At 35.8% G+C, this 11486-nt stretch overlaps 2 protein-coding genes and 1 non-coding gene across 3 annotated transcripts; 2 read left to right on the top strand and 1 right to left on the bottom strand.

Annotated features, from left to right (window-relative positions):
- The first annotated feature begins 541 nt into the window (after positions 1-541).
- Positions 542-1939, top strand: LOC145089000 (uncharacterized). Its single transcript, XM_079027504.1, has 2 exons — positions 542-1593; positions 1918-1939. Exons 1-2 carry the CDS (start codon positions 542-544, stop codon positions 1937-1939), a joined length of 1074 nt encoding a protein of 357 aa, XP_078883630.1.
- Positions 1940-5379: 3440 nt separating this feature from the next.
- LOC145091063 (U6 spliceosomal RNA) lies at positions 5380-5482 on the bottom strand. Its single transcript, XR_013701952.1, has one exon. It is a non-coding gene; the product is annotated as a U6 spliceosomal RNA (small nuclear RNA).
- Positions 5483-9212: 3730 nt separating this feature from the next.
- On the top strand, positions 9213-10701 carry LOC145088999 (RAF-like serine/threonine-protein kinase 20). The gene is made up of 7 exons (XM_079027503.1): positions 9213-9416; positions 9536-9616; positions 9715-9775; positions 9870-9883; positions 9961-10124; positions 10193-10340; positions 10444-10701. The coding sequence occupies exons 1-7, from the start codon at positions 9213-9215 to the stop codon at positions 10591-10593; spliced, it is 822 nt and encodes a 273-aa protein (XP_078883629.1). The 3' UTR covers positions 10594-10701.
- Positions 10702-11486: the final 785 nt, after the last annotated feature.

The raw sequence follows: 11486 nt of genomic DNA, 5'->3' as shown, positions 1-11486 counted from the left end.
TCCACCGCTAGCCGAAGGTGTGATAGATAGATATTTATTACTCTTTTTGTTGTTTATATAATATTGTATAATATATGGACCCTACTATAACATGTATGATTATATATTAACATCTATACTCACAACCCTAATTAACCCTAATTTTCCACATAGTTCATCAGACCCAACACAAACTAATATTGGATCGGATAATACTTTGTTTATTACAACAACAATGCAATACGAGAAGTAGTTGTGAAGTTTTTCAACCATGAAAATACTTCCATTATACCACTTCAATGATCCAAAGCTTAAGGATATTATATAAGTGAAGCTTCAACAATGTTATATTAGATATTATTATATATTGATGGATAGTTGTTGATTGGGATGTACTTATCTTTTCCTATTGTTTATGTGTAGTTCGTTGTTTTCTGATTTTAGTATTTAAACTTCTTGTTTCTCACCTTAGGTGATTATCAATCAATAACGGAATGTTTCTTTGATACCATCGGAATTTTAGATGGTATCAGAGCAGGTTTCAAAATCTCAATCTTGAAGAATGACAGGAAGCAGCGGACCAAAAGACGATTCGAGTTTAGGGGAGAATTTAGGAATGGGAATCGATCATAGTTCCCTTTTCTATATTCACCCTTTTGATTTCCCTAAGCAACTCCATGTGAACGAGGTGCTCACAGATAACAATTATGTCAATTGGTCACAAGAGATGAAGAACTTTCTCTTTGCCAAGAACAAATTTGAGTTTATCAATGGGACGATCAAGAAACCTGAAAAGGGATCTGCAGACTACATGCCCTGGATGCGCTGTGATGCGATGCTGAAGGGCTGGCTCACTACAACCATTGAGAAGAACATACGCAACAACGTAAAATATGCGAGTACTGCGTCCGAGATGCGGTCAGATTTACGTGAAAGATTCGGAAAAGAAACCTCACCTAGGGCATACGAACTGAAGCGGAAAATAGCGGTTATTCGACAGGATGGGTCCTCTGTGTCTACCTACTTCACTAATCTTCGGTCAGTTTGGGATCAAGCTACTTCTATGCAGCCTTTTCCCAGATGCTCGTGTAAAGGTTGTTCATGTGATATTGGAAAACGAGTGAATGAGTTTCAAGAGAAAGAGCGATTATATCAGTTTCTTATGGGGTTGGATTCCGACTTCAATGTGATCAAAACCCAAATTTTAGCCACCAAACCCACTCCCGACTTAAGTGCAGCCTATCACTTGGTTGCAAAAGACGAAAGACAAAGGATGATTTCCACTGAAAAAAGAAATCAGCCCGAATCCGCTGCCTTCAAGGCGTTTCAAAGAAGAGAGGGAAGCTTCAATAAAGAAAGGAACTATCAAAAGATTGTCAAAGATAACAGAGAGACAAAGGAATATGAGACTTGCACTTTCTGTGGGAGGAATGGTCACAAAAAGGAAGGGTGCTTTAAATTGGTTGGATACCCAGAATGGTGGCATGGAAAAAAAGAGAAAGGAAAACCCAAGACGGTTGCATGTGCGGAACCTTGTCCTATCCCAATACCGGAACTCACCAATGAACAATATCAGATATTTGTGAAACATTTTCTGGTACAAGCAACGATGAGGTAAAAGGACGCGTTGCTAACATGGCAGGTAAAGAAACATATAAAGGTGACTGGATCATTGATTCAGGTTGTACCGAACACATAACTTATTTGCCATATTTATTGGAAAACAAGAAAAGAACCTTTTTTGAGTCTCCGGTTGTTATACCCAATGGGGAGTCTATTCCCGTTAACGGGAAGGGAGATTGTACTCTCCCAGGGGGAGCAAAAGTTAACGGTGTCTTGTGTGTCCTCAATTTCAAATGCAACCTACTTTCTGTCAGTCGCATTAGCAAAGATCTTCAATGTGCTGTAACATTCTTTCCTGATTTTTGTGTGATGCAGGGGTTACAAACGAGGAGCTTGATTGGTGCGGGGATATGTGATGGTCGATTGTATCTGTGACAACCCGAAATTTCTATTCTATACAACATGTCAATTCAATAGAAGTCAAAACAGTTTCTGGAAACTTTCAAGCTTTTTGGAATAAGTTTGAGTATTTTAGGATTAACAACTTAGGAGATATCAGGAGAGAGGATGCCCTAGGGTTTATTGTGAAAAAATAAATTACCGACACATCAAAAGTTTAGAGTTTACAGCCTAAACAAGGATTTACAGCCGTAAACCCTAAAGGAAAGAGGTATAAAGGTGACACTTAGTTATTTTTACCATTTTTCCAACTTTCAAGAACAAAAACTCAAACTCTCTCAAGTATCATCCAAAGAATTTTTCAAGATCTTCATCTAGTAAGTGTTTCTAGCCCTTTTAAGTTAGTATACCACTTAACCTAGTGATTTAACACACTTCTATCCATGAAATCTTTCCAAAAGGTTGATTCTTCAAGTTTCACCAAGAACACACACTAGTGTTCATAGACTTTTGGACCTTTTTCAAGCTTCTATATTGTAAGTACTTCTATCCTAGAGTATGTTAAGGCTTGATACACTTCTTTACATCAAGAGAACACCATTGAAACCCAAGATCCAAGGTGTTTATGGTCCAAGAACACCTTGGACCGTTAACCCTAGTTTAGGGGCCAAAGTGACCCTAGTCACTTCACAAGCTTTGGAAACTAGTCTAGACTCATTCCTTTATATGTTTAGGACTTGAAAACATCAAAATACCATAATCCATAAGGATTTACTGTAGTAAACCCAAAAGGAAATGGTCTTAGGGCCGTAAACTCCTCAAAGGAGGGAAACGGCGCCCTAATCACTTCCAAGGGCTTAACCATCAAGTAGAAATGCTTCAAGGGACTTATAATCCTTCAAAACAACTCGTGGTCAAGAAAGCATGAGTTTAAGGCGTCATGGGTTTACGACCGTAAACTCAATGAGTTATGGTCAATAAAGCGTAAACTCATGTAAGGGGTTCTCTTGAACCCTAAACTCAATGGCTTTGTCCTATAACACTTAGATGCACTACTTAGCACTTATAACAATTATATAAAGTGTTTTACATGTCCTAGGGTGACTTAACTTTGTTAATTAGTTGTTTAAAGACTAATTGGATGCATATATGTGTCATTATATGTAACTAGGATCCTTGTGTATGCTCAAGTCTTCACTTGACACCTAGCAATCTTGTTTCATCAGTTCATCCATACCACTTACTACAGGTGAGTTCATACCCATTAAATTGACCTTTTAATGTTTTTAAATGATTTTATAGGGGGGATACAAGTTGAACAATTATAGTTATTATATCAATCACATGTGATTAATAACTACCAAACCAGTAGTTTTCTTACTTTTTAAACTGTGTTATCAAACTGTTTTGCTTCAAACTATTTTACAAACTCTTATGTTGTCAAATACTTTTACTTAAACTCTTTTTATACTTTTATATTGTCAAATGCATGCCTATGGATGTATAGTTATATAAGCAATGTTTAAAGGACTTAGGAAGGCTAGCTCGCTTTACCTCCTTTTCCTTGTTTGGATGTGGCTTTAGGGCATCGGTTAGTCGTCCGAAGGTCGTCTAAATATTAGTTATATATTATGTATACATATATATAGACATAAAAATGTTATCAGCCAATTCAATACCCTTGGGTAGCAAGGGCATACATTCATGATCACACGTACAAGTCATATTACTAGTAAACTACAATAGGCGTAGTTTAGGAAGTTACTAATACTATTACTAGAACAATGAATCATACAAAGTTCATTCATGAATCAGTACTTGCTAGATAGAGAGAGCATACAATACAACTAGTACACACAATACATATCAATACTTGCTAGATGGAGAGAGAACATACAATACAGCTAGTACACGCAAAAATAACAATACATACAGGCTAGACAGAGAAAGAACACACAATACAGCTAGCACATACATTACATATACATTCATGCAGTTATGTGAGCCATTAAACGGGGCATGGCACTACCTGCCACGACCATTTTTGTATCTAGAATCTCCTTAATTGGGGAGCGTATGAGTTTGCGTATAGATCTATACTAGATTGACTATCCTACACCTTGTTGCTCGCTACAGTGGGACTTGCAAGTCTACAGGTGCCAAATGTCATTTCTTACGGCGTCTTACATCATCGTTTTACTAGAGTCGGTAGCAGGATACAGGCCGATCACATGTTACTTTAAATTACAATTGGTTTAAGGTAGTTAGTACAATAGTAGTTACTTATTACAATACTACAGTACTATAATATTTCTCATTACATTCACTTCGTGAACATTTACACGATGCACGGTAATGTAAAAACTATATTTTTGGTTAATGATAGTCGGACTTGGGGAAAATACACACTCTTACAAGAGACACACACAGATACTAGATGCCTTGGTAGAAGGCTACTTTTAGTAGGAAACATAGGGTTTTCTAGGAGAGTTCAAAACATCTTACAAATACTTTCATACAAATACAGACACTAATATACTTATGATCTCACCAGCAAAGCTGATACTCGCTTTCAAAATAACTTGTATTCTCAGGTCACCAGTAGACAGGTACAGGTGCCAAGGTTTTGATAAGATGGAGTTCGTTCAAGACTCGTCTTTTATTTTGATATGTATTTTTGGTGTCTATATAACTTGACAGAACACACTTGTATGAAATTATATTATTAATGCAATGGATGATGTTGTTGCTTGTTTACTACTTTGCATTGTTGTGATACTGAACATGACGTCCTCCGCCCCAGAACGTTTCCGCCGTTCATGGTTTTGGGGTGTGACAGTATTGAATGGGGATGATCAAAGAAAAGAAAGCCATGGTAACTGTTGCAGACACTTGGTATAAAAGACTGGGTTATACCTCCAACGAAAAGTTATCTAGAATTGAGTTAGTTATAGATAATTCCGTTGTTCTTAGTAATGAAGTTTGTGATTCGTGTGCTAAAGCTAAACTTACTCGCACCTTTTCCAATTAGTTTTATTAAAACAAAAGAAGTCTTTGATTTAATTCATTGTGACATATAGGGTGGATATTGTAACATCCCCCTCTGGCACGTATCACAATATTGTCCGCTTTAGGCCACTCGGCACGAGGACTTCCCAGGGGGTCACCCATCCTGGTACTACTCCCGCCCGAGCACGCTTAACTGCAGAGTTCTTATGGGATCTGCTGCCCTCACGGTTTTAAAACGCGTTGTGTTAGGGAAGGTATCCACACCCCTTATAAGGAATGGTTAGTTCTCCTTCCCAGCCGATGTGGGATCAGATCTAACCCACTTTCACCCCCCATTATAGGGTTCGACGTCCCCGTCGAACACATCGACCCGTGCCCTAGCTCTGATACCATTTGTAACATCCCCCTCTGGCACATATCACAATATTGTCCGCTTTGGGCCATTTCTCGATTTGTGCGTGTCATCCTTGCGCATGGGCCATGCTAATCTTCTCTGTATCGTTCCAATTTTATCGGATGTCCCCGAAGGGAAGGAGAACTGAGCATTCCTTATAAGGGGTGTGGATACCTTCCCTAACACAACGCGTTTTAAAACCGTGAGGGCAGCAGATCCCATAAGAACTCTGCAGTTAAGCGTGCTCGGGCGGGAGTAGTACCAGGATGGGTGACCCCCTGGGAAGTCCTCGTGCCGAGTGGCCCAAAGCGGACAATATTGTGATACGTGCTAGAGGGGGATGTTATAGATATCGTATACCATCCTACACGAAAGCTAATTACTTTCTTACTATAGTAGATTATTTTAGTAAGGTTGTGTGGGTTTTTCTTATCAAACATAATAGTGATGCAAGCAATTGTCTCATTGATTTTCATAAAATGATACAAGCCCAATTTGGGAAGAATATAAAAAGAATTAGGTGTGATAACGGCGGAGAGTTCACTTCTAATCTTATGTTGCAGTTTTATAAGGAAAAGGGGATTTTATTAGAAACAAAATGTCCTCACACACCGCAGCAAAATAGTGTTGTTGAAAGAAAACATAGACAGTTGCTTGAGACAGCTCGATCCATACGATTTGAAGCCAATCTTCCCAAAAGATTTTGGGGAGAATGTATTCTCATGGCTGCCTACATCATAAACCGCCTCCCTTCTAAAGTCATTAAGAACAAGACTCCTTATGAAGTCATTTGGAACCAAAAACCTCAATACAAACATATGAAAGTGTTTGGTTGTCTCATGTATTATAAAAACCATAACACAAATGGAGACAAATTCGAGAAAATAGGAAAACCCGGGATTTTCTTAGGATATCCTCAAGGAACTAAAGGGTACAAAGTGTATGATATTGAAGATAAGAAAATGGTCGTTAGCAGGGACGTAATATTTTGTGAAAACATCCTTCCTCTAAAAAACAACAAGGCTGAACACTACAACATCGGTGACGAACCAACTAAATATTTTGATGATGCTTGTCATAAGAGCCATCATCACGATCAGCTCCTTGAATAGCCTCCTACCACAGATCCGGCCTAGGACAATCAAGATAGTTCTGGTTCTGCTGACCTTCAAGACGAAAATCAACATGAGGAAGCCCAACTCGATAACAACGGCCCACAATCCCAGGTTGGGTCCATTGGTTCCACAAACAAAGATGAAATCGCTGATGAGACAGAGAATCATAACGGTTCAAGAAGTGTCAGAACCAAATCTCAGCCTCAACGACTCCAAGATTATATTATGTAAATCTGCCCCCTTCGATCAATCACCAGCAACCCAACTCCAATCAAGCTGCCTCAACGGTACACCCAATTTCTAATTTTGTTTCTTATGATAGTTTTTCTAAAAATCATAAAGCTTATCTGACGGCCATTACTTTAAATAATGAGCCAAAAACTTTTAAACAAGCTTCACATGATGAACGTTGGAGGCAAGTCATGCAGCAAGAAATCCGTGCACTCAAGAACAATGGGACGTGGACTCTTACTGACCTTCCTAAAGGAAAGCGAGCTATTGATTCAAAATGGGTGTACAAGATCAAGTACAAGCCAACCGGAAAGGTGGAACAGTTTAAAGCCCGACTCGTTGCAAAAGGTTTTACATAGATGGAAGGCGTTGATTATCATGACACTTTTGCTCCGGTTGCCAAATTAGTCACCATGTGTACTCTATTAACGGTTGCTGCTAAGAAGAATTGGTTTATACAACAGCTTGTAATATATATGAAAGTATGTTAAGATTAAATAAAATAATAACATCTGAAATTCTACTTGTAATATATTTGAAAGTATGTTACGATAAAAACTTATGTTAAACCTTTTTAATGATTTGCTTACAGAAGAATGCCGATTTAATCCAATCTATATTCAGGTTGGAATCTATTCTTTGAAAGTATGTTACGACAAAAACTTATGTTAAACCTATTTATAAGCTTTTAAAGAAGCAAAAAGTTATTATCGAATGTTTATTATCTTGAATGTCTCTTAGTTCTCAATAATAAAGTAATGAAAAAATTAACCCAATACGAAATGGCGAGGTATATTTTTTTTACATGATTAACTTATCAAACTAAAAATTTAGAGTATTTTCACGAATACAATTGGCTTTTTACTTGTGCCCCACCCTATATCCAACTAATTGCTGGGGCATAGCATCCTTAATTTCAAAAAATTGACCCGAATTTAACCGAATCCAACTATGATTTGTTGAAACTCGAATATTTGTTTCCATAAAAATTTTCTAAAGTTATTTCACAATTATGCAATCAAATTAATATGGTCAACAATTAATCAAATAGTTGATCATATGAGGATATGCACGGCAGGAAAATCATCTACAACTAAAAGAGATCGGGATGTGAATTACCAAGTTTATAATACTTTAATATATGGTGTTAGTAAACGTTAATGAACTTCGGTCCCCAGTAGCAAACTATGAAATTATATGCCATTAAACATTTTTTTTTCCTTTTTAGTGTCAGAGAAATTTGGTGAAAAGAAAATGAACAACACTTTCCATCATAGCTGCTGCGCCCCTTGATTTATTAACCGTTCAAATGTCAGGTCCATAGGAGGATATGTGTTATATTAATATATTAAAATATTATTAAATATTTTATATATCACTATTTAATTGGGAGGATTTATAGGAACAAAAAGTCTCCTATCCTAATAAATAAGTAGAATTTGGCCACGTGTCAGTCTCCCAACCCAAAATAGAGTTTTCCCGTTTCTTTTCTTCATCTTTTCTTCAGGTCGACGTAAATGCCATTCACTTCAAAATCGGGAATCAATCAACAATATACTCCGCAATTCAATTTATCTATTATTTCGTCACTGCACTCCGATTTTGTTCCTGAAAATCAGGAATCAATCAACAATATACTCCGCTTGTAAATAGGTATCCTGACTTCTTATATTTCCTATTTTCTCGATCCACAACCCTAGATGTCACCACCATTGGATGCGTCTCCTTCGTCCTCCTCCCACCGGAAACAAACCGTAAATGATGTTGCTTCCTTCTCTTCTTGCCTCCTTTATCGTTACTCATGGTATGCTTCTACCTCCAATTTGTTGTTTATCCAGGCCCGTTCTTTAATCTGGTCTTCTTATATTTTATTGTTTGTTCAATTTTTTCTTGATTCTAAATGTGAGTATTAGATTGATCCATCACTTAATTCTTTCTTCTTAACCAAGCGTAATAAATGATGTTCAAAAACCGTTGTCATGATTTGCTGATGATAAACTTGAATACAATGGATTGATGGTGCACTGTATGTGTTTGATAAAATGCTTGTGAGAACTTGGGCTTGTGTTAGTGTTTGTGTGTGTTTGGGATGTTGTAATTTAAATAAAGTAAAGTATAATCCTGTTTCTTTGAAACCTAATAGGGCTTTGTATTCTTGCAGTTTTGGAAAGTGTCAAATAATTCATTGGAGGCAAGTTCACAAACTAGAGTGCTAATTGTTGGTGTGCAACAGTAGTTGTGTATCCACCTTCTGATTTTAGCAATCAGTATAATGAATGGAGTCAAGATATAAAGGACCCATATCAAAATCAGCACAACATTGTATATCCACCTTCAAATAATCAAAATTATATTGTTAGAATAGAAAGTGGCAATGCAATCTTCAACCTATCTTCCGGATGGCATCATGACACATCAGCAAAAATGGGAATTATAGACGTGTATGCTGAAAACTGTGTTCTCTTATCATCATTTAATGGAAGTGGGTCCATTTCGAGATTAAATTACGAAAATACCCCTCGATGAACGATGTGATCATTACAAGTCCATCTATTTCTTCTGCCATTAGTAATGATGTTTCTCGATTTGGAAGCTTTGTGGAAAATGATAGTATGCAAGAGTTTCGTGTTATTGTTGAAGATGTAACTGATAATCGGCCACCTGGCATCCCTTCATCTACAGCAGTGATGCCATATGTTCAAGATGAATCAAGTGATGGAGTTTTAGTAATTAGAAACAGAGAAAATGAGATTGTTGCTCAATCTCATAGCAAGGAAATTTTTTTATAGAAATTCATTTTATTTAGTAATTTTCTTTGGCCAATTTGATTAATCTTCAGTTTTAGGATGTTGAGGATGATAAAGGAGTGAATGGTGAACACCATACAATAGTAGCTAAAGCTGAAGATGGGATGCATGGTCTGCAGGTGATGTAATTGACGCTCTCTCCTATTAAAAATTGGGCGAATAAATAAAAGGTTAAAAAACTTTAATCAAATAAAGATTTTAGCTTATTTTAACTAAGGATTCCATAGATGCAGATCATAAAAATGTTGATCTTGAGGAACTACGTGAATTAGGAGCCGGTACATTTGGAACTATTTATCATGGTAAATGGAGGGGAACAAACGTTGCTTTAAAAAGGATTAAAAAAAGCTGTTTTTCGGCAAAAATAATCAGAGCAAGAGCGATTGGTAAGTTGATATTTCTTGCATCTAACCTAAACTCTATATAAAGAAAGATTAGATTTGATCCATGATTATTTTCATAGACTAAAGACTTTTGGAGAGAAGCTCAGATACTTTCAAAACTTCACCACCCAAATGTGGTGGCACTTTATTGTGTGGTGCCAGATGGGCCGGGGGGAACATTATCCACTTTTACTGAATATATGGTTAATGGTTCACTTAGACATGTTCTATTGAGAAAAGATAAGTAAGTTGAACATCAACTTATTACTTATTAAAAAAAATGGATATGAAGAATTAACATATATGGTGCAGATCATTTGATCGGAGAAAGAGGCTTCTAATTATGCAAGATGTTGCAGTTGGCATGGAGTATTTGCATTGGAAAAACATTGTTCATTTTGATTTAAAATGTGAAAACTTGCTTGTTAATTTGGGAGATCCTCATAGACCCGTATGCAAGGTAATTCATATCTACTTTTATTTTATTTTATTTTTTTTATAACTTATAAAATTCCAAGTAACAAATATTACATTTAAAATACCATTATACAATTAAATTTCAGATTGGTGATTTTGGTTTACCAAGAATTAAACGGAACACACTTGTGTCGGGTGGAGTAAGAGGAACACTTCCATTGATGGCCCTAGAGCTTTTTAGTGTTCTTAACAATCTAATTTCCCTAATCATATTTACTCTTATGACAATTTGTTAATGTTAGCATGTGAAGCTTTTAAAGGGAAGCATACATAACTATGTATTGCACTTATATGTTTTGACCTTTTTGCCCCTCTAATGTTTTATGTTTATCTTTACCGTTTCATTTTTTTTCCTGGTAACACTAATAATTGCAGCTTTGAAGACACTTTAATTTGGTATCACAAAAAACTATATACACTATACAAACAACGCTTAGGTGGTGTTTTTTTTGGCTTAATGGTTTAATTTTAGCATACAAGCTATGCTTGATCAATGGACAATAAAACAAGGTTATATTTATGTTTAATTTTTTTGATATATATTCATCATTTATGGGGTCTTAGTAGTTGGTTGCTATTAATGACACTATTTAAATCAGCAAGGTCCATGCTAACTGTAAGATTGTATATTTTTTATTTTTTGATTACATGTGGTATTATATTTTTTTTAACCAAAATTTACTATTTGGTATTAGTAATTCCATGGTTTGGAATTAATGTTTACTCATTTGCATTTAAAAATGATTATAATGAATTTTTGTGTTGAATTTTATTTTGGTATATGGAACAAAGAATATGGGTTTCATTTTACAAGCTTAAAATGGAAAATTATGTATCAGGTTTGTTATTTTGTTATCGATGGAATTGAGGAATTCTGTTCATTTTTACGACTGTGATCCAAAAACAAAGAAAATAATTGATAAAAGTTTTAAGTGCATTGTTTTTTTTTTTGGTAAAAGTCTACAAATACATTGCTATTATAACTATAAATGAATGGTGGTATTATTTTATTACATAATCACTTTTTTAATTCTAATTAAAATTAACACCCGTAGGTTTCACGGGTTTTAACCTAGTAAGAATATATTTATAGGAACAAAAAGTAAGAATATATATTTAATTTCTCATA

This window comes from Lactuca serriola, chromosome 2 (assembly GCF_051521515.1).
Source record: "Lactuca serriola cultivar US96UC23 chromosome 2, Lser_US96UC23_V15, whole genome shotgun sequence".
NCBI classification, from domain to species: Eukaryota; Viridiplantae; Streptophyta; class Magnoliopsida; order Asterales; family Asteraceae; genus Lactuca; species Lactuca serriola.
The sequence above is the reverse complement of the archived record's forward strand: the minus strand, read 5'-3'. Positions and strand labels throughout refer to the sequence as shown.